The 21,152-nt window shown below is 43.4% G+C and overlaps 2 protein-coding genes across 5 annotated transcripts in view; both read right to left on the minus strand.

Annotated features, from left to right (window-relative positions):
• LOC137434487 (ceramide transfer protein) overlaps positions 1 to 15,408 on the minus strand; it is a 78,107-nt gene extending 62,699 nt beyond the window's left edge. The window contains exon 1 of one of the 2 annotated variants that reach the window (XM_068127540.2): positions 15,048 to 15,407. In XM_068127540.2, coding sequence (XP_067983641.1) covers positions 15,048 to 15,272 — 225 coding nt within the window. In that variant the 5' untranslated portion in view covers positions 15,273 to 15,407. Of the gene's footprint in view, positions 1 to 15,047 lie in introns of both variants that reach the window. The other variant, XM_068127541.2, reaches the window with a different exon arrangement.
• Positions 15,409 to 15,517: 109 nt separating this feature from the next.
• LOC137434485 (uncharacterized) overlaps positions 15,518 to 21,152 on the minus strand; it is a 73,478-nt gene continuing 67,843 nt past the window's right edge. For 2 of the 3 annotated variants that reach the window (XM_068127538.2, XM_068127536.2), the window contains exons 17-19: positions 20,271 to 20,307; positions 19,572 to 19,824; positions 15,518 to 17,615 (exon numbers count right to left, since the gene is read on the minus strand). In XM_068127538.2, coding sequence (XP_067983639.2) covers positions 16,622 to 17,615; positions 19,572 to 19,824; positions 20,271 to 20,307 — 1,284 coding nt within the window. In that variant the 3' untranslated portion in view covers positions 15,518 to 16,621. Of the gene's footprint in view, positions 17,616 to 19,571; positions 19,825 to 19,848; positions 19,907 to 20,270; positions 20,308 to 21,152 lie in introns of those variants that run through there. The other variant, XM_078785586.1, reaches the window with a different exon arrangement.

Consider the following 21,152-nt stretch of genomic DNA (forward strand, 5'->3'; position numbering starts at 1 on the left):
GGCGGTCGAATGCCGGTGGGGGTAGATGAAGAGGAAGAAGTGATGACCCAGGACCTGCAGAGACAGTTGGTAGTGGAGGAAGCCGAAGAGGGTGCGGTAGCTGGCGAAGAAAATGGCGGCGCCTCGCATGTGGCGGTGGCAGCCAGGGCCGCTGTGCAAGTCAGGTTTGACATTAAACTATTTCTAATCCAGATGAATGCAAAAATGGATGCATTGGGGGAGGAAATGAAGGAAATGTGGGACAAACGAAGAAGGGAAATGGAAAAATGGAGGTGTGACATGAAAAAGATAAGGGAGGAATCCAGGTGCAACATGGACACAATGGGGGAGGAAATGGGGCGCAAGCCAAGCGGGGAGGCAGCAGTGGTACGCGACGGGGTGAAGCAGTGTGAGGAACGCGTGGGGAGCGAGCTTGAGCAAAGGACAGCCAAGTTGACCAGGGATATGGAAATCGCGACGCGGGGTATAGAAGAGCCGCCGATCGCCGAATTGGCCAAATAAATTTCGGGGGCACCAGCAAAGGTCGAGTTGGAGGAGGAAATTTCAGGATTGCCGACGATTGTCGGGCTAGAAAAAGAAATAATTGGGGCCGAAGAGACGGTAGAATCGGGGAGCAAATCGCGGGAGAAAGAGATGGAATGCGCACAAAGTCTGTATTTGCACCGTGATGCCGGGCTTGCTAATTCAATAAAAAGTTTGCAGGTGCTGCCAGGGAAGGAGGACCCCGAGGTGAGTGGAAAAAATGGCGCGAATGTGTTTGGCGCGAACGGGTTTTTGGCGTGCTTGGGACAGAGTCGAGACCCGGGCGTTCGCGGAAGGTCCATTGTGCGGTGTATGAGGGCGACTAGTACGCGGTATGAGAGAGAGTGTGTGCCGAAGCGTGAGCGAGAAAAGTGTGCACCAGAGTGTGCGATGATTGAGTGTGCGAAGGAGGAGTGCGCACCTGGGGGTGTGGAAAAAGTGTGCGATGGCCGAGGAGTGTGAGCGAGAATGCACAACGAAGTGTGTGGGGGGCGAGTGTGCGCCTGGTTGTGCGGTAAAGGAGTGTGTGGAGGAAAAGTGCACACCTGAGTGTGTAAGGAAAGTGTGTGTACTGAAGTGTGTGAAAGGCGTGAGTGCGCCTAGATGTGCAGGGACAAGTACGGTGTGTGAGGGAGAATGCACACCAGAGAATGTGGAAGGAGATTGTGTAGTAACAGAGTGTGTGGAAGGCACGGGGGTGCCTGGGTGTGCGAGTGCGGAGTGGGTCGCGAGTAGTGAGGATGCGGCTCAAGCATCGACACCGACCGGGGTAGCGTTTAGCGGGACAGATAGCAAACGCGAGCTCCCGGTGAGTGGTGTGCAGCAGGGACCGGCGGGGATCGGTGCCGCGTCGGTCTCACAAGGACCGGCGTGCACGATTCATGCCGGCCCCCGCACTGTATGGTTGGTGCCGTGCCGTGGCGGCAAAGGCAATCGGCGAGGTTCAAGGGGAGGTAGGAGATTTCGGAGCCGCGCACCCTTTCGGGTGCGGTGCTCCGACCGTGGCCGGTTGGGTCACCGTGCGTGGGACGGCGAGGCCCTGCGCAGTGATGGAGCCCTGCACCTCGGCCCATCCATACCTCCTCCCTTGGATCGAAAATGCCGGACGGACACCCCATTCAGGCGACCAACCACCCGAATGGATCGCTCGGCCCTTCAAGGTCGAGCGGTGACAATGTACATCCACATGGAGAGGCTTGAGTGTAGCGGACTGATGAGAGTAGTGTACCCCACATGGGGGAATGGTAGTGTAACCATTCCTCACCCCAGGGCCCATGAGCATTAGTTTAGGGGGATGGCAGTGATAGGCACATGGGGGTGCCAGCAATGGTTACCTCCATGGGGCACCGAAGCTAGCCGAGGGAGGGCTAGGATAATGATAGGGAATTAGCAGACTGCAGGCACAATATTTAAGTAGTGACTGTACTGTAGAGGGGACGTAGGTAGCTTAGATGGTTGATAAAGAACAGGGTGTGCATAGTTTAAAGGGACGACGGGGAAGCACGAGTTTTAGGGGAAGTAGTTAGATAGATGATGCTGTGTGTGTGACAAATTGTGTTGACAATAAATGGAATTGTGTTGGAGGTGTGTGAGCACAAAAGGTGTGCGAATTTGGTGTGCGAGACAAAAGGTGTGTGAGATAAATGGTGTGCGAATAAGTAGTGTGGAATGCTTGGTGTGGAATAAAAGGTGTGGAATGCATGGTGCGAAGGAGTGAATGGGGGGAGGTGGAACCCATTCACGGACGCCCGGGGTGGGTAGTGTAAAGCCAGGTAGAGGGCATAGGCAAAATTTGTATGGATATTGACACCTGTGTTGCGGGTGGTGGAAACTAAGTGTTTTGTTGGGTGCATGAGTATGTGGAATGGCTGGGCGTGTGGCTTAATTGGTGCGTATGGTTATTGGGGCACTCTGCCACTGGTAGTTTGTCGGCCAGGTGAGGCCGCAGGTAGGCTCTGGGAGCCGGTTAGGTTAGTTGTGAGTGGGGCCCGAGGATCCAAGGGAAGGACCCGGGTTGCCCAATGCCAAGGTGGGCATCAGGGGGCAAAGTGCCAGGAGGGGTCTTCCCCAGTTAGGTAGTCGCAGGAGCAGGTAAGCTCGGGTGGCGACTTCAGTGGCGGAGGTGCGCAGGTAGGTAGACCTGCTGGTAGGGCCACACGACCCAGCGCCGAAATTGTGCAAGGGCACAGAGAGAAAATTTGTGGGAGTGAGACTCAAATTTCAAGGGCACTGCAGTGTGGGCAATGGGAATTCGGGTTTTTAGAACCACATAGTTTAAAGAGGCCGATTGGCAGGGTACGACCCCGGGTAGTTTAACAGAGTAAATGTCAGTAGTGTAGTTAGGATGAGAAATCCCTTCGCACCGTCCACAGCCAGTCACCAAGGAGGACGAACTCCACACCAGGGCTTTGTGGACTTATTGATGGTATAGACGCATCATGACGTAAGAGTGACATTGTGATTGTTCCATCCCTTCCTTCCTGGGAGGGATTGGGAGACGAATTTGGCATAGAGGGGGATATGGGAGACAAGACGTAGAGACCGATTGTAAATACAAGGAGGGCTAGGGTAGTGTAAGCCGACGGTGGGGGGGGGGGGGGGGGGGGGTGCGGACGATTAGGGATGAGCCTGCTCTGCTCGCTTTTCCGCACCCTTCACACTGCATTACCTTGTTTTCTGTGTGCCATTGCGTCTTTTCCGCTTTGCTTGTTGTGCCTTGTCTTTCCCCCCCACCCCAGGACCATTTTGGAGGTGGAACTGTGCAGCACCATCAACCTGTGCAGCATCCCTTCTGCACCTTGCTACATCTGTGCAGCTGTACTGCGCAGCACTTGCTGCCATATCCTTTTGCTGCACCCTTGTTGCACCTGTGCAGCACTTTGCTGCCACAAACCCTTTGCTGCAACTTATCACACTTATGGACCACAAGCCTTGTGGCCTTGCACCTCTGCTGTGCAGCATTTTTTTGCAAAACCATCTTGCACCTTCGGACCACTTGTTTGAGTGGCATTAATGCCAAGCAGTCGGTCCACATGGGAGTGGCCCTGCCTGGCAAAGGAAAAAAAGAAAGAAATGAAATAAAAACATTTTTGTGCATTTTATTATGGTGTGCTAGGCATGAGAAGATGTGTAAGTTTAGATAGCCCTGAAGATTAAAAATGGCCTGTATGCCGGTCCAAGGGCTAGCCGGTTTGATATATGCACACAGAAGAAGCAAGATGCAAGATGCAAGAAGCAAGCACCAAGTGGCATGATTGATGTGTGTTTTTGCTGTGCTTTCTCTCCCCTCCAATCTTCTCTTCCAAAAGGAACAGGTCCTGTGTCATAGAATTGTAAATAAAATTAAGTTTTGTGCTTGTAAATATAAAAATGCTGCCCACCGGCTATGTGTTTAGTTTGAAATTCCGGAAATACTCAGTTAGTTGTGGGCGTGAATCTGATATGAAGCTGCTCAACGCAATAGGAGGGACACATCTAGTGTTTTAAAACTGTCGCACACACGGGTTAGAGTAAATGTTAGGGGGAACCACACCTATGTGTCACATGTAAGAGTAAAGTTAATTTTGCATGTCATTCTCTAACCGGTCGTTCCATTGGTGGTTTCGACTCGGGGACGAGTCTGACAAGGGAGGGGTGTAGTGTTGCGGTTTTGTGTTTTTATAAGAAAGGTTAATTTCCCCTCCTCGTTAGTTACACTACAACATGTAGCCTCGTTTAAAGCTCAGTTATTTATTAGTAAATGTAAGCGTAGACATTTCCTGTGTTAGTTTTGCGTTGAGTAGGATAATGAGAACAAGCGTTATGCCTAGGTCCCCCGTCGGTGAAGTGATGTGAGTTGACAAAGTGGAAGACGCAGAAAACATGCTATGATATGATATTTCGCTCACAAGGTTCAGACATACATGGCGGCGGCCATCTTGGAGTTTGACGTGGCGACTCAATTTTCAATGGCGTTCTTCCTTATGCCTAGATACACCCACACACCAGATTAGAAGTTGGTACTTCGCTTATTTTTCAAGATATTCCGCTCACAAGGTTCAGACATACATTGCGGTGGCCATCTTGGATTTTGACGTGGCGGCCCAATTTTCAATAGCCTTCTTCCTTGTGCCTAGATACACCCAAACACCAGATTAGAAGTTGGTACTTTGCTTATTTTTCAAGATATTTCACTCACAAATTTCAGACATATATATGGTGGTGGCCATCTTGGATTTTGAAGTGGCGACCCAATTTACAATAGCCTTCTTCCTTGTGCCTAGATACATCCACACACCAGAATAGAAGTTGGTACTTTGCTTATTTTTCAAGATATTTCGCTCATAAGGTTCAGACATACATGGCGGTGGCCATCTTGGATTTTGACGTCGCGACCCAATTTTCAACAGCGTTCTTCCTTGTTCCGAGATACAGCCACACACCAAATTAGAAGTTGGTACTTCGCTTATTTTTCGAGATATTTCGCTCACAATGTTCAGACATATATATGGTGGCGGCCATCTTGGATTTTGACATGGCGACCCAATTTTCAATAGCGTTCTTCCTTATGCCGAGATACACCCACACACCAAATTAGAAGTTGGTACTTCGCTTATTTTTCAAGATATTCATCTCACAAGGTTCAGACATACATGGCATCAGACATACATGGCGGCGGCCATCTTGGATTTTGACGTGGGTTGCACCCATACACCATATTCGATTGCGGTCCTTCGCGTACGCATGCACGCCCGCACGCAAACACATACGACGCCCGCACGCACACACGCACGGACGGACGGACGGACACACGGATGGAGGGGAAAACCATAGTCCCCCTTTCGCTCCGCTGTGCGACGGGGGACAATTAGGTCCCCTTACGATGCTTCGATGCTTTTGGTTTTGGCGCGAAATGCCACGAGGCAGGCCTGAACAAGTCGACCAAGGCCGAAGGAAGGCGGAGGAGGAGCCAACGATAAGCGCGAGCCGCCAATCAGGGCCCGAGGGGAGTGACTTACCACTGCGGCAAAAGGCGGGGTTTGGAACATTCGATTCGGGCTAGGGCGGGGCCATATAACCCTGTGCCCAGAGCCCCCACCTCAGTTGGTGAGTTATGAGAGCAGTTGAGTTCTCAGTGATGAGCTGAAGTTAAGAGAGGAGACGCGCGTATACGAACTGGCCCTGCTCCCCGCGCTCTGCGCAGTATTAATCGCGCTGTAAAAACGACCCATGCCGGGCCACAGACACGCGTATTTCCTTCTGCCTGCCTTTGCCGATATACACGCCGTGAGGATTTGCCTGCCTGCCTTCGCCGGGATACGTGCTGTGACCGCCAGAGGGCCACGCCGGGTGAGCTGTTCCTGGAGCGACCGAAACAGGCGCATTCGGCGCGCGAACATTCTCCCTCCATTTCCCCGTGTGAGTGATCGGGCCCGTGTCTGGGGAATAGGTTAAGACTGCTTAAGTTCTGCCCTGTGTCTCTTCTTCTACGAAATCATTGTAACTAGTGTAAATAAATCTGTTCTTCCTTTTGATTCGACCGTCTTGTGATTTCCATCATTGACCTCGCATGGTACGAATTAGATCGCTCTGATCGGGTTCCATAAGAAAGGTAACAGCACGGGTCACGTGGTACGCCATCCATTCGGGCGTACGCAATCACGCGTGGTTCGTGTGAGACTCGATCCCCGCTTCCGCTGCGTCATGGGTACTCAAGGTACGTGTGAAATTGTCCCGAGACCCTTTTGCATGTCTGCCCGGAAGTGGCGACTCAGTCTCGCGGTTTCGAAGACCCAGAGAGCAAAAGGGGCTTAATCTCCCCTTTGTAAGGGAACGGGCTTCGGAAAACAGCAACAATATTATCATTGTTTTTGTTATTTATTTAGTAATGAGAATGGCATGGCATGCAAGGACCTATTAAGCTGCTCTATACACCTTAACATGGCGTGCGTTTAGAAACATGGGAATTATTCTGGATTGTTTGTAGTTAATTAGTCTAATTAACTCAGGAGATCATAACAATCATTTCGCGAGAAGTACACAAATCAGAAATTCCATATCAGAAACCTCCAGTAGAACTACACAAAAAACATGCCGCACGCATGCACACCACAGACACACACACACACACACACCCCTACAGACACACACACACACACACACAATTCATCAAGTTATAGCAGAAGGAACAGCTGAGCAAGTCGTTTCCCCAGTTCCTCTGTCTGACCATGTCATCGCGAATCTGAACTGTTGGACCAGAGAAGAACGCAAGGAACCGCTAGAAACTTCCAAGAACGCACGAAATGCCCGTTCTGACGATCTTTTTTTAAAAAAATTTCCTGGGGGAAGAGCCCCAGATCCCCCTTCATCCCCTCCCCCCCCCCAACCCTAGAGTTTCATGCACCCTCCCCCCCTCGGCTTGAAATTTCTGAATCCACCCCTGATATATATATTTCAATCAACACTTGTATACCTGGTAGTTCACAGAATGACGTTTTGCTTGTCATTTTCTTTTGAACACAGAACAGAAATTTAAGCAAACGAGCAACGGCACCCGCCCTAGGGGCGGGGCTTCAATTGGGAGGCCCAAATGAAAAGTAAAATACCAGAAATTGAAGGCTTTTTTATTTTAAACGATTTATATAAACATCCGTTAAATCATATCACACGCAAATCATCAAAATCGAAACAGTATTTGTAGAATTTCAATAAAAGCCACATCACTGTTCATATCAGTAAATATTATTCCATCGTGTTTCAAATTTGGGCAATGGGCTCCAATATTCGATGTGTTCACGGTTTGAATTACGTAACGTAACGTTACAGACACGACTTTGATGTTAAGGTGGGCCGAGCGGAATGTCCGTCGTGTCCGCACAAATTACCCGATTATACTCGACGTTGACGGAGCCGCGCTACGCTGGATCAATAAGGAAAAAGAAGACACACGGCTGGATTATAATGACAGACACCAATGTTTCGATTCTCAATTATATTCGTACGGAAAAGGTTAGATTACAGGGGCTAGAGGTAAAGCACAGAAAAGATGGGCACTTAGACACAGGCTTATCTTAACCCCGGACAGACGACAGGTAAACGGGACAACGGCTGACTCACACGGGGGTTGATGGCAGGAAAGGCAGGCAGTCGATGGCTCAAGGTGCACTCTTGGCTCAAAGCAGGGTACAGTCCGGTCCAAAGATGCGGGGAGGTCACAGCGCTCGGAGGGGACGTTCTTTCTCAGGCGGGTCTTTCTCTCTCAGCGATCGCAGGCAACGTTCTTTCTCAGGCGGGGCGCATCTGACTCAGCGCTCGCAGGTACCTCTTTCTCCAGCTGGGGGCGCATCTCTTCTCACTTCCGGTCAGTCGCCACGTATATCCGGCGGGGAGTGACACGCCCTCGGCTCGCTAGCGCCGCCCCAGATGGAATCGGTCCGCCCTTCTGATTGGGTGCGGGGGGTTACCAGGCTCCGCCCTTGAGGAGGAGCTGACAGCCAGCCCCTCCGTGGTAACCCCGTGGAGCGCGTGGTCAATGGCGCTAATCGAGCCGGTGTGAGGACGCATCCTCCCCCGCGCCGCCGCCATCTCCTCTGTTGTTGTTGTAATTGTTGGGGAAGAAGATGGAAGGAGGTATGGGAAAGGTCCTAAACTCACTACTGATGCCATATAATCACATTCTGGTGCAACGAAGAGTCAGAATTAATGGAAACGAGTCCTTAACTGACATAGATTAAGAATAACTAGCAAGATGTCCGAAAGTTGTCTACGTGTGGTGCGGTGGACCTGGGCACGACATTTAATGGGGGAATAAGGGGAAGGTCGGCTCTACTGAGTGTTATTTACAGACAATGGGACTAGGGAATGGGGGATTGGGGATAGTTGGGGAGTATTGGAGAAATAGGGGAATATTTACAAGCGGATATGGAGGCCAAATTCCATATTCGCAACAATATTATTCCATCGTGTTTCAAATTTGGGCAATGGGCTCCAATATTCGATGTGTTCACGGTTTGAATTACGTAACGTAACGTTTGTGACGATGTTTTCATTGTGACGATGTTGTGACGATGTTTGTGTTCACGGTAGTGTTTGATGCGACGGTGTGAACATAATTTCGTGATGTTTTTCGTTTTTATTTTCGTGATCGTTTAATGAACGTTTAATGAGTGTAAGAAAGAGCGTCGTGATCATTAAATGAATGAATGAATGTAATGAATAATTCGATGCGAAGCGAAAGATGCCTCAGAGCTGTCACATTCACAATCGCTATGTCGTATGTACTCCCCATACGTGTTTCTTTCATTGTAAAAACTACAAAGCCAACAGTTAAAAGGATTTTGAGCCGATATGTGTTACGGCCTTGGCAAGATCGATGGAGACAGCGATCTGTTAGCTTATACACCGCCCAAATAGCTTTGTGGAATTTTTATGTGTTTTTATGTGGAATTCTCTCATGTAGTGATTAAACCCACGTCGTTTGAACTTTAGCCGAGGTAATTAATTTACTTTTAATGATGTTTATATACGAATCAAAAAGAAGATAATTGGTTTTGGGTCATCCTTTCTGCATATCTCGTGGGATTGTGAGTTGGAGAGACGACTGTGATGGCGGGGAGGGGGTTGGCATTCTCTCAAGCAGGGATTCAACCCATGTCCTTATCAAATATAAAAGGTCTTTGTCCGAGGTCACCGAGTCCGACCAGTGCAGCGTGCAGCGATCTGTGCAGCCGTTGTGCGGTACCCGGGAAAATAACTATGCGGGAGTCCAAACCTGAAAATGCTGGAGGCCAAAGCTGAAATTGGAAAAACAATATACCCTAATTTACTCCAGGAGATCCCAGGATTACCCACCTAAAATAATCAGCCGTTTGTGGTTCAGCCGTTTTTGCGGTACCTTCGAACGGACAGACAGACAGACGGACGGACATTTGGTGAATTATAGTAAAATGAAATCTGTTGCAAAATAACAAAAAATAGTTTCCAATCAAAATAGTACTTAATTTCTTTAATCTTCACTCATAAAACAAAAGCCAATTTATTCATACCATCCCGAAGCAAGAATATCGAGCTTAATTTATCACTTTGTGAATACTTAAGGCGAATTCGACATAAAAAATGAATTATTTTCACATGGCGTCACGCCCAGCCCCCCTCTCTCCCCTGTACCCACCTTGCGCCCCACAAGGGCCCGCACCCCCCTGTTTGTGAACCATTGGCATAGAGGGATGTGCACTCGCAACGAGCTGTCTGGTCTGAGTTCAAAACCTAGCCCAGCTATAAACTGCCATCCTGGTATTTCACATGCAGGGCGAGACATCAGTGTGTCGTCCATCGGATAGACTGGGTGTCCAGCTTGCTGACATTAGTTTGTGGATGCTAAAGATCCCACAACATCTTTTGAGAAGAGTAGGTGAGCTATCGCCGACTCCGACTGATTTTATGGAATTGATTAGACGATGGTCTGATAAATGGAACCCGTCCTTCAGTCTTGAAAAATCTCACTGTCTAACCCTATCACTCCGGAAGGACTTTCAAACTAACCCACCTATCTATTTTCAAGATCAGCCACTGACGAAGTTCAGCCTCTTGAACTGCGAGGCCTCAACATCAGCCAGGACCTTTTAGCGTATAAGGAAAAGACGTCAAAGGCTTTCAGAATCTGTGCCAATCCCTTTATTAACCAAAGTGACCCACCAAACCCCTCTCGTCACTTCCAGTTGCACCTGGTACCGAAAACCCGAGATCACCCATATTAATATATAACCACATGAAAGGCAAAATGATGCCACGACAACCTCACCTGGGCCAACCATAGAGCAAAGCCGGCTTCAAAAGACAGCTGCAGACTGCGCATCCTTCGTTGATCCGTTTTTCTTTGGCAAATCAGAACTCAGTCTACATGGCCTTTGTTCATAGCTCAATGGGGTATTGCTCTTCTCTATGGGCTGGCACTCCAGCATCACATCTATCTCTGCTGGATTTTGTACAATATAAAGCTCTTGACATTATTGGAATCTTCCGTGACGAGGCGGAAGAAGGACAAGGTCTGTTGCTTTCACATCGCAGGACGGTCGATAGTCCCTCTGTATTTCTTTGTTTTGTTTTTTAAAATCGCCTCTTCTCAAATATTGCTCCCTCTGTTCTCCCAGATCACCAACCCCCACCCCTCATCAACTCCAGCATACAGGTGTGTTTCCAGTTACCCTTCCTGGCTAAAAGTCTAAAATCCAGGTTGACTGTACACCTCAACTCCTCAGTTCTTCCTTTCCTCCCTCTGCCCGCCCACCTCCCATCTATGTAAGCAACTTCCAGAGGCTGTCCTTTCCCACTCTTCCCTCCAGACAGTCAAGCACGCAGTGTACCACCTCTCGTCATCACACATTATTTTAGCCCCTTCTCTTCTTATACAGATGACTTGTTGGACGGATCCAATTGTGGCAAGAAGCCCCACCTGAGTGAACAAGGCACAAACATTTTGAACAATAAAGTAAACATTCATCGATGAAATACAAACCTATCAGCACGATCCTATTTCAGCCAAAAAATGAAATAGCGAGTGACAGTTTGGAGATGCTCAAGTTACACACTGGGATAAATAAAAGAAACAAGAAAAGGACAGACAAAGTGACGCATGATAGGCCGAGAGAAGATAAACCAGTTTTGGCCTGGCTCTTTTCACTGAGCTTAGTGATGCAAATTTGATGAGAGACTCACGAGATACCATGAGAAATCCTAACATGAGAAAGCATTCCAAGGGAGGATGCAAAGAAACCGGTCCAATAGTTCCAAAATAAGTCCCAATTCCAAAAAAAACCGTCTGTACAGATGAAACTCTCCGCCATTACTGCCGAGTTGGCACGATTCCCTCACAACGGCACAATTCTGTCGGCATGGTAATAAGCTTCATCAGCAATATTAAATTATTTGCAAAAATATGTAATCTCATATTTAAAACGTTATTTAATCTCATATTTAAAACGTTATTTAATCTCATATTTAAAACGTTATGTAATCTCATATTTAAAACGTTATTTAATCTCATTTAAAACGTCATTTAATCTCATATTTAAAACGTTATGTAATCTCATATTTAAAACGTTATTTCATCTCATTTAAAACGTCATTTAATCTCATATTTAAAACGTTATGTAATCTCATATTTAAAACGTTATTTAATATCATATTTAAAACGTTATTTAATATCATATTTAAAACGTTATTTAATCTCATATTTAAAACGTTATTTCATCTCATATTTAAAACGTTATGTAATCTCATATTTAAAACGTTATTTCATCTCATTTAAAACGTCATTTAATCTCATATTTAAAACGTTCTTTAATCTCATATTTAAAACGTTATTTAATCTCATATTTAAAACGTTATTTAATCTCATATTTAAAACGTTATTTAATATCATATTTAAAACGTTATTTAATATCATATTTAAAACGTTATTTAATCTCATATTTAAAACGTTATTTAATCTCATATGTAAAACGTTATTTAATGTCATATTTAAAACGTTATTTAATCTCATGTTTAAAACGTTATTTAATCTCATGTTCAAAACGTTATTTAATGTCATATTTAAAACGTGATTTAATCTCATATTTAAAACGTTATTTAATCACATGATTAAAACGTTATTTAATCTCATGTTTAAAACGTTATTTAATCTCATGTTTAAAACGTTATTTAATCTCATGTTTAAAACGTTATTTAATCTCATATTTAAAACGTTATTTAATCTCATATTTAAAACGTTCTTTAATCTCATATTTAAAACGTTCTTTAATCTCATATTTAAAACGTTATTTAATCTCATATTTAAAACGTTATTTAATCTCATATTTAAAACGTTATTTAATCTCATATTAAAAACGTTATTTAATCTCATATTTAAAACGTTATTTAATCTCATATTTAAAACGTTATTTAATCTCATGTTTAAAACGTTATTTAATCTCATGTTTAAAACGTTATTTCATCTCATGTTTAAAACGTTATTTAATCTCATGTTTAAAACGTTATTTCATCTCATGTTTAAAACGTTATTTAATCTCATGTTTAAAACGTTATTTAATCTCATGTTTAAAACGTTATTTAATCTCATGTTTAAAACGTCATTTAATCTCATATTTAAAACGTTATTTAATCTCTTTTTTAAAACGTCATTTAATCTCATTTTAAACGTTATTTAATCTCATATTTAAAACGTTATTTAATCTCATATTTAAAACGTTATTTAATCTCATGTTTAAAACGTTATTTAATCTCATATTTAAAACGTTATTTAATCTCATATTTAAAACGTTATTTAATCTCATATTTAAAACGTTATTTAATCTCATATTTAAAACGTTATTTAATCTCTTTTTTAAAACGTCATTTAATCTCATATTTAAAACGTCACTTAATCTCATTTTAAACGTTATTTAATCTCATATTTAAAACGTTATTTAATCTCATATTTAAAACGTTATTTAATCTCATATTTAAAACGTTATTTAATCTCATATTTAAAACGTTATTTAATCTCATATTTAAAACGTTATTTAATCTCATATTTAAAACGTTCTTTAATCTCATATTTAAAACGTTATTTAATCTCATATTTAAAACGTTATTTAATCTCATATTTAAAACGTTATTTAATCTCATATTTTAAACGTTATTTAATCTCATATTTAAAACGTTATTTAATCTCATGTTTAAAACGTTATTTAATCTCATATTTAAAACGTTATTTAATCTCATATTTAAAACGTTATTTAATCTCATATTTAAAACGTTATTTAATCTCATGTTTAAAACGTTATTTAATCTCATATTTAAAACGTTATTTAATCTCATATTTAAAACGTTATTTAATCTCATATTTAAAACGTTGTCCCTTGATGACTAAATAGACGGAAGTCCAAAGATGTCAAGTTTGAGCAGCTGTATGGTGCGAGAGAAAAGGTGCACAAGACCTTTGTGATGGTATTCCATTCCTCAGGCTCGTGTGAGATCTACCTTTGTCTTGGTAAAGGAGCAATTCTGCCATGGTGTTTGTACCATGGTCTCTTGACTCTTTCTGCAATATAACGATCTAACTTCATGATCCTGAGCGGAAAGTCCGTCATGATAAGATGTTAAAAACATGAAAAGGCCATTTCCCTTCAGTCTGCTTGGTTGGAGATCCTTTACAACACCAAACTGATTTATGTTCCATTTCAGAGGAGAAGTGAACCCATCGGTTGCCCTGTTAGTGTTTCAATCTGAATACCTATCTCATGTGGTAGGGAACCCAGGTTGAAATTCCATATGCCATGCACAGTACAGTATATGCATGTGTCCATCGTTTACGAACGTCTTTGTGACTCATGTAAAAGCACACTCATATCTCCTCATGTCTTTGTCCTGCGTGCGATTGGTGTACAAAGTCCTCCATGAGCCTCAGATCACTGTTGAATAAATTTCAAGGTCTTAAAAAAAAAATCTTTGTGTGTAAAGTGGGAACAGCAGATGTGTCAGGATTGCCATTCTGGACATTTGTTGTTTTTGTTCCCATCAGATGGAATTTAGTAAAAGATAAAGAGAAGTGTCCGAAGGTTATAATGTTTGCACGAACTATAGTTCAGCGACTGACTGCAACACTTAATAGAAAAAAGAAAGAACAATAATGTTAGAAGTCACAAGTGCTGCATTGACAACAACATTGTATTGGACCCAATCAAACAATGACAGGTAACTGAACTCTGATCAGTAATCAGAGGTAAACATTAACCAGAGGAAAACACAAAGTCAATTATTGTCTCGACTGGATATTTCTTTATCATTGAGAAAAATAAGGCCAAAGGTGTAACACGGGACAATTCTTGTGAGCTTAAGGTTCAACTCCGCCATGGCATTTTGTACATAACAATGGTTGGCCTGTTCGTGCTCCTGTCTGAACACCTGACACATCAGGATGTGAGGAGCCCAGGTTCAAATCGCACATTCCATGCACGTGTTTGTCCATCGTCTTCTATCGTCCTTATAATTCATGTAAAAGGTACGCTCGTGTCTGCTAATGCCATTGTCCTGCATGCGATTGAAGTCCAAACTCATCCATGAGCCATAGATCAATGAAAAATAAATATTTCATTAAAAAAAAAGTTTTAAAAGTTTTGCTTTGAAAAGATTTCCAACGACTGAAATGAAAAGCAACCTCGTGATTAATCAAATAGGTAGGCATGTAGCCCAAGTACTGTATACACCACTCCATGGTGCTTCATAGGACATGTCAAACACACTGACGTTACTACATATTGGCTTTTACCACAAAATGTTCACTTTAACGCTCTTTACCATTACGTCAACCTCAACACAAGGTTGGTCTAGTCCAACATAATGTCCAAAGTTTGGCTCTGAATTTAACTTTGACATGAAAATAAAGAATCTTCCAACAATCGATTTCCCTTAAATGGATTAAAGGGGCACTAACCCCACTCCTCATTTACTTCGCTTCCCCCACACCTAGTAATCATTCACCCCCCCCCCCCGCCCCCTCCATCATGTACCGTGATGAACGCTTGCTGGAGGACGATACAACCACGACAGCCGATGTGAATCTCTCCTTCGGACTTGTAGTAACTGAGCACTTGTCCTCGCAGAAGCACAAAGCGATCCTGCCATCCGTGTAGATAGTTGGTCCATTTGCTTAGTGTCCCGGCATAAAACGCATCTCTTGCATCTCCGCACTCTTCGTCATCCTCTTCGAGGGTAAAGCTTAGCAGACCCGACATGCCACGGCCGTGGCCTCGAGTCTGTCCCTCCCCTAGTGTGTGACATTCGAGAGATTGTTAACCGGAGCTTCCCTTTTCCCCACCACTGTCGCTCGATCTCCATAGACGTCACTCCAAGATGCGATAACCAGCAAAGTCCGATTTACTTTACCCCTTAACAGATATTGTAAACTAACCTCAGCTCCTCATCAAAACAACATTCACGTTCAGGGAAGAGGCAAAAAAAAACATTGCAAATGAACAAATTATGTAATTCACTGCAAAGGCTTTTTGCAAAGTTTGGCGAGTGCGTTTAATCAATTTCTACAGAAACTAAAGGAAAAGCAACAAATTTTCTTCCAAAAGAAAAACTGAATTTGCTTCCACAGCAAATCATATATTTACTTCATATTACAGCAGATCATGGTAAAACTATGCAAAAAAATCTCAGCAATACAAGTGCTGGAAGTGACACTGCGTGTACAAAAAAGCAACATATATTACAATGCTGCAAATACTGTTAATATATTATACAACGTCAATATCTGGGGCCATCTACATATTACATACGCATGAGGAGGAATTCTAACCTATCCTGCCCTCCTTTACCCTTCCTGTTATGTTCCATAATCACACCTTCATTTTCATCCAATATCCTTACATTTAGCCCATCTTTCCCAATTTATTAACACCCAACCCCAACACCACCCGATGACCAAAACATCCGAAAGATAAAAATGGTGTGTTAAAGGGCACTAAGCATAATCACATCATAGGCAGATCTTTAAAACCCAGACTAGAGCAATTAAGATTACTTTCAATGAAAGATAAAATAAAAACAAAAGAGATAACAAACCAAGCTGCTAAATCTTGCATAAGGCAGGAGGCAGGAGGTAAAACAGGCAGTAAGCGTCGATGAGGATTTCAAAATGACCTGGATGGCCGGGGATGTTCTTTTACGGTGTCCATCAGGATGTCTGGAATCCAAGACGGAATCGCAGAAGAAGTGAAACCACTCGGGAGGAAGAGCAACACAAATCTGTGTTAATCGTTTTGTGATGAATGTTTAAAAAATTACAAACAGGGTAAGCAGTTCCAATTGGATCAATAAAGGTGGAATAATAACAATGTGCAAATTGATTGTCCTGCAGGTAATCTGCTTTTGGGGGGGCGCTTGAGGTTAGCCCATCAAATGTAACAGTTCCTAAACCAGAGCTTCACAATAAACTGCAAAATGACCAAATACCAACACATCTGTGTATTTGCAATCATCTGCTGATCCTTCATTTCCATACGAGACGAGTTCAACAAATTCCACCAAAAAGGGTAGACCAGCAGTAGAGCTGCAGATGGAGCATCGCAATTGGATTTCAGGAAGGACCCGAGCAGCTCACATTGCCATGGGAACCGACAAGTCGAGCGCCAGCTCCTGCTAGGTTTGGCTTCGGTTTCCGGAATCGAGAACGCTTTGGACGCTCCTCGGAAGGTACTTTTGCGAATCTGACCGCCTCCGTGTCCTGCACCTTGGACAATGAAGAAGCATCGATCGCACCAACGTCCGACGTTTCACGCAAACTTGCAGCCCCGTCATGAGTGTCCAGCATTTCCTTGGGCCATCCAACGTTGTCCTTCACTTTTTCAGCAAAGAACCCCTCGACACAACTTGGGGAAGCTTCACCAAGAGAGCTTTTCCCCAGATGCAAAACGCTGTCAAACACCTCAACGTTGTCCACTGGCCTTTCAACAGTTATTTGCTGAATGGCATTTTGAATTGTTTCTGAATTACTATGCAGATTGCAAATGCTGATGGAGTGAATGACAATGGATGCATTATTAGATGTGCTTTCTTCATCTTGAGATGAAGAACTTCCTGTACACAAAAAGTTAGAATTATGTTCACCCTGTTGTCCTATTACTTGTTCCGAATTGGAGATTTCTTTTTTATCTGGTTCGTGAGTTCTTGCAAAGTTTGTAGTATGCTCCAATGTGATTGTCTTGCGCTGTAGGTGATTGCCACAAACCATCAAGCTGAAGGTACCACGATCCATGGGCTCCTCAGTGATGGAACTGGGTAAAGCGTTATCCACAACCACATCTGGTTCTTCTTCATCGAGGTAATCCCCACGTTCAAGCAAGCTCGAGTTATGTTGTGGTGATGCATATTTTGTACTCGACTCCAGCGACTTGTCTTCTCTCCTATACTTATTCTCCCCATCAGAGGAATCTGTGGATCTCGTTCGTTTCCTCAACCAATCTCCCCCTCCAAAAGCATGACACCGTACAGGATCCCCTGCCTCGGGTCTCTCACTTGACATCTCACCAATGCAAACTTCCAAGGTGGGATCTCCATTTGTGTCCAAAAGGCTGCCGGATGAGAGAGCAAGGTTATTTCACATGCCAGATCTCTGCACAATTAACGGACTTACACAGCAATGATTCAACGATCTCGATGGAGGGACATGGGGGTTCCAAATTCAGGATAAAGCACAATCGATGCAAACAGTACTTTAACAAAGCAGGAGTGAGACGTTTCAGCAGTCATCCTATTTAGGTCATCAGGGAGAAGGGGTAAATGAGTTTCCACTTCAGAAGGAGAAGGAATGGGTGAACAGTTCCCTGCTGAAATACTTGTTGGAAATAAAGAAATCTATATTTGTTTCTTTCCAACAAGTATTTCAGCAGGGAACAAGAGGAGTGAAGAGTGGAGAAGACTGAGGGGAGAGAGGAGAGCGAGGCTTTGTATGTAATACATTTTATTTGTGGTTGTATTGCACTAACTATGCAATACAATATTTATTAAATGATAATGTTTGATTTGAAGCTATTTTGAATTTGTAAAGATAAGTGTAAAGACAAGGTAAAGATAAGTGTAAGATAAAATGTATTCAATGCTTTCAAGTTTCAAGAAATGAACAACAGAAGTAAATCAGTCAAGGCAGGTTATTCCCCTCACCCCTCTCTGAAGTCAAGTCGATCAAGTCAGTAAGCTCTACATGCAGCATTCAACTCAAGATGTCCAAATGTCATACACGTCTATGCCCGTGGGTTTCCCACAGATGTCCCACTAGTATGTATGTGTGTGTGTGTGCGTGTGTGTGTGTGTGTAAACACACACATACACACACACCTAATTAATGCCTTAATGCCATCTGTCTGTCTCTGTCCCACACTGAAACACGGAAACGCTCCTCGGAGCAACAAATTATTAAGTAAAAGCTGCAATTAACAAACAAATTAATCCAAGCCTATTGGAAAATCTATATTATAAAAGGAGCCGTGTCTGTCTGTCTGTCTGTTTGTTTGTCGTGTTATAACTTGAAAACGGATTAACGGATTTCAATAAATCCAACTATGGTGGATTCAGGTAACCACCGGGAGTGTTTGTGATCCAAAAATATGTATATATAATTTTTATGGGTACATGGACAAGCGTGTCAAAACTGCAAATGCCAACACGTGATGTTGGTTATCCCTGCACGGAAAGCAGGATCTCCCAGGAATCCTTTTTTTTTCTCTCCCCCCATAGATTAGCCATCACAGCAAATATTGGTATTTCCGTCAGCGAAGCGACGGGTCTTATATTCTAGTAATACAGTATTCAAAACAATTGTGCACAAGAGATTGGATCTTTAAGCATATAAAGTGCGGATATTGCAACATTTAGAACCAAGATTTACCCAATCAAATGTCTTGAATAAATCATTAAGTTGTTAAAATAATTTTACTCTTTTCTTTTTGAGTGAGGTGCACACAATTACAAAATCTCCAAGACATTTCTTACATAATCCCACATTGCCAAGCTCTTTCAACCAGCAGAAGAATAAAAGGCTTCCTTTTTATTTTTCTATCTTTGTATCTTTATCACGAGCTTCTGCTAGTTTGATTATATAGTTGTACAGACAGCCATTGCTTTAAAAGGTGCAGACTTCCCCATCATGGAATTTTTTTCCCACGTGGTAAACAGCAGCTTGAGTGAGCCCGAGGACATATACAAAGCAGACAACAATGGATATACATGTATAATGTACGTTTTCCCAGAGAGTCACTCTGCAAATGTGTTCCCGTTTGGCGGTTATGGTTGGTATATGCTTTGACATGGCAGGCCGCTCCGATTGACTATTTAAAACTCTTTCATTGCCCCTTCTCCGACTAACCCCTCTACACCCTGCCAAAAGCCCTGTTTAACAATATCCATGTATGACACTAAAGTAACACAACAAAGGATGTCAGAAAAAGATGCTAAGTACTGTAAGAAGAATAAAATATGAAATAAAACACTAACAATATCAAAGCAATATTAAAACAAAAACAAACTTTCACCTTTCCCTGGTTTCCTCAAAAACAGGAAATTCCGTCTCGTTCACAGGATGCTCGAGAGAAAGCATCACGACGCTGTCCGAGGAAAGCTCATTTGGAGATTGGACAACTGCCTCACTGATGCCCTGCTCAGTGTCAGCGAGCCTTTGTTCTTCTTTCCAATCGTCATCTCTCACCATAATGCACAGTACAGTGGGAGGAGATGCGGAAGTTGCATTGTCGCCATTTTCAGCCACGACTCCATAAACAGCAGAGTCTGATCAAACAAAGTTAAATTGAGCAGCAGACTGAATGAATGAATGAATGAATTCATTCATTCACTCCATAAACAGCAGAGTCTGATCAAACAAAGTTAAATTGAGCAGCAGACTCAAAGTTATATTTGTAATGAAATCCCCCCCTCTATCCCATGCCCAGGGCGAGGTCGTTGTGACTTCAGCTGTAGAGAAAGCCATCCGTCAGATTGCCGTGAAACGGGCGTCTCATCTGCCAGCATTATTTCATGGACGTGAAAGATCCCATTGTGTCCTTTGCAAAGAGTGGGCGAGTAATCGCAGGAACCCTGAGCAAATTACACATTGCTTTGCTGCTCTAATCTACAAAAGGCACTACCATCAGTGGCACACCTGTACCCTCTAGCCAATGATGCTACCTTGCAGCCTTGTGCTGCAAGCAAAAGAAAAAGCAGGATAAATGACATACCATGCTGAAAGTAGTGACAGTCTTCTGCAATTTCTTCCTGAAACGAAGAACCTTGTATCATTCAACATCAATGAAATGACATGCTGGTCATTCATTTATCATGTTTCTCATTTAAGGCTCACCTTGAGAGTCTTGTACATTGATTAGCCTGCGGTTTAAGCCGAAGACAAACTAAGATACGGCATGTCAGCTATAGAATGACAGGCAATTTTGTCGGGGTGCCTGTGAGCAACGTTGACAAAAATCTCTACCCTGTGTAAAGGTAGGCATACTTTGTCTAACTTTTACCCAATTTGGTGTATGAAACAGGCATTTGTGCGTTATGTGGGAAAAGAAGTTGGCTGGTTTATGCCATCTCACAAAGTCAATTACAGTACCATACACTGCTTCATGAAAAAAACCTATAAAAAAAAAAAACCTTGAAAACTAAAATACATATCTAAAAATGAGCATGTCCCATTTCACAAAAACGGTCTCTGTCTTTGGCCATTCAGTAAACCCCACTGGCTAATGGGGAAAGGTACAGGAAGTGGAGTTCAGTTGCAAGAAGGTTTAGTTTAGAGGGTGGAGAAGTCTTTGCATAGTATGTCAATATCTGCAGACAAACGTTGTATACAACCTAAAGAAAACATTACTCTAGAAATATTGTTCAGTGTATGCCCAGCCTAAGAGAGAAGCAAAAAGATGAGACCCCAAATTCAAAGTTCTCTCCAAACAGTATTTTTTCCGAGATGCTGCACCCCCATGAGTAATAGCAGAACAGAAGCAGAGCTCAAACTATACACTCAAGCAGACATGATTTTTATCAGATATCCTGCAGCCCCTGATACATACCGAGGTAGGCAACAGAAACATTCGCTGCCATTGACATGACCTCAACTG

This window comes from Myxine glutinosa, chromosome 10, assembly GCF_964187855.1.
Source record: "Myxine glutinosa chromosome 10, kmMyxGlut1.1, whole genome shotgun sequence".
Classification (NCBI taxonomy): Eukaryota; Metazoa; Chordata; class Myxini; order Myxiniformes; family Myxinidae; genus Myxine; species Myxine glutinosa.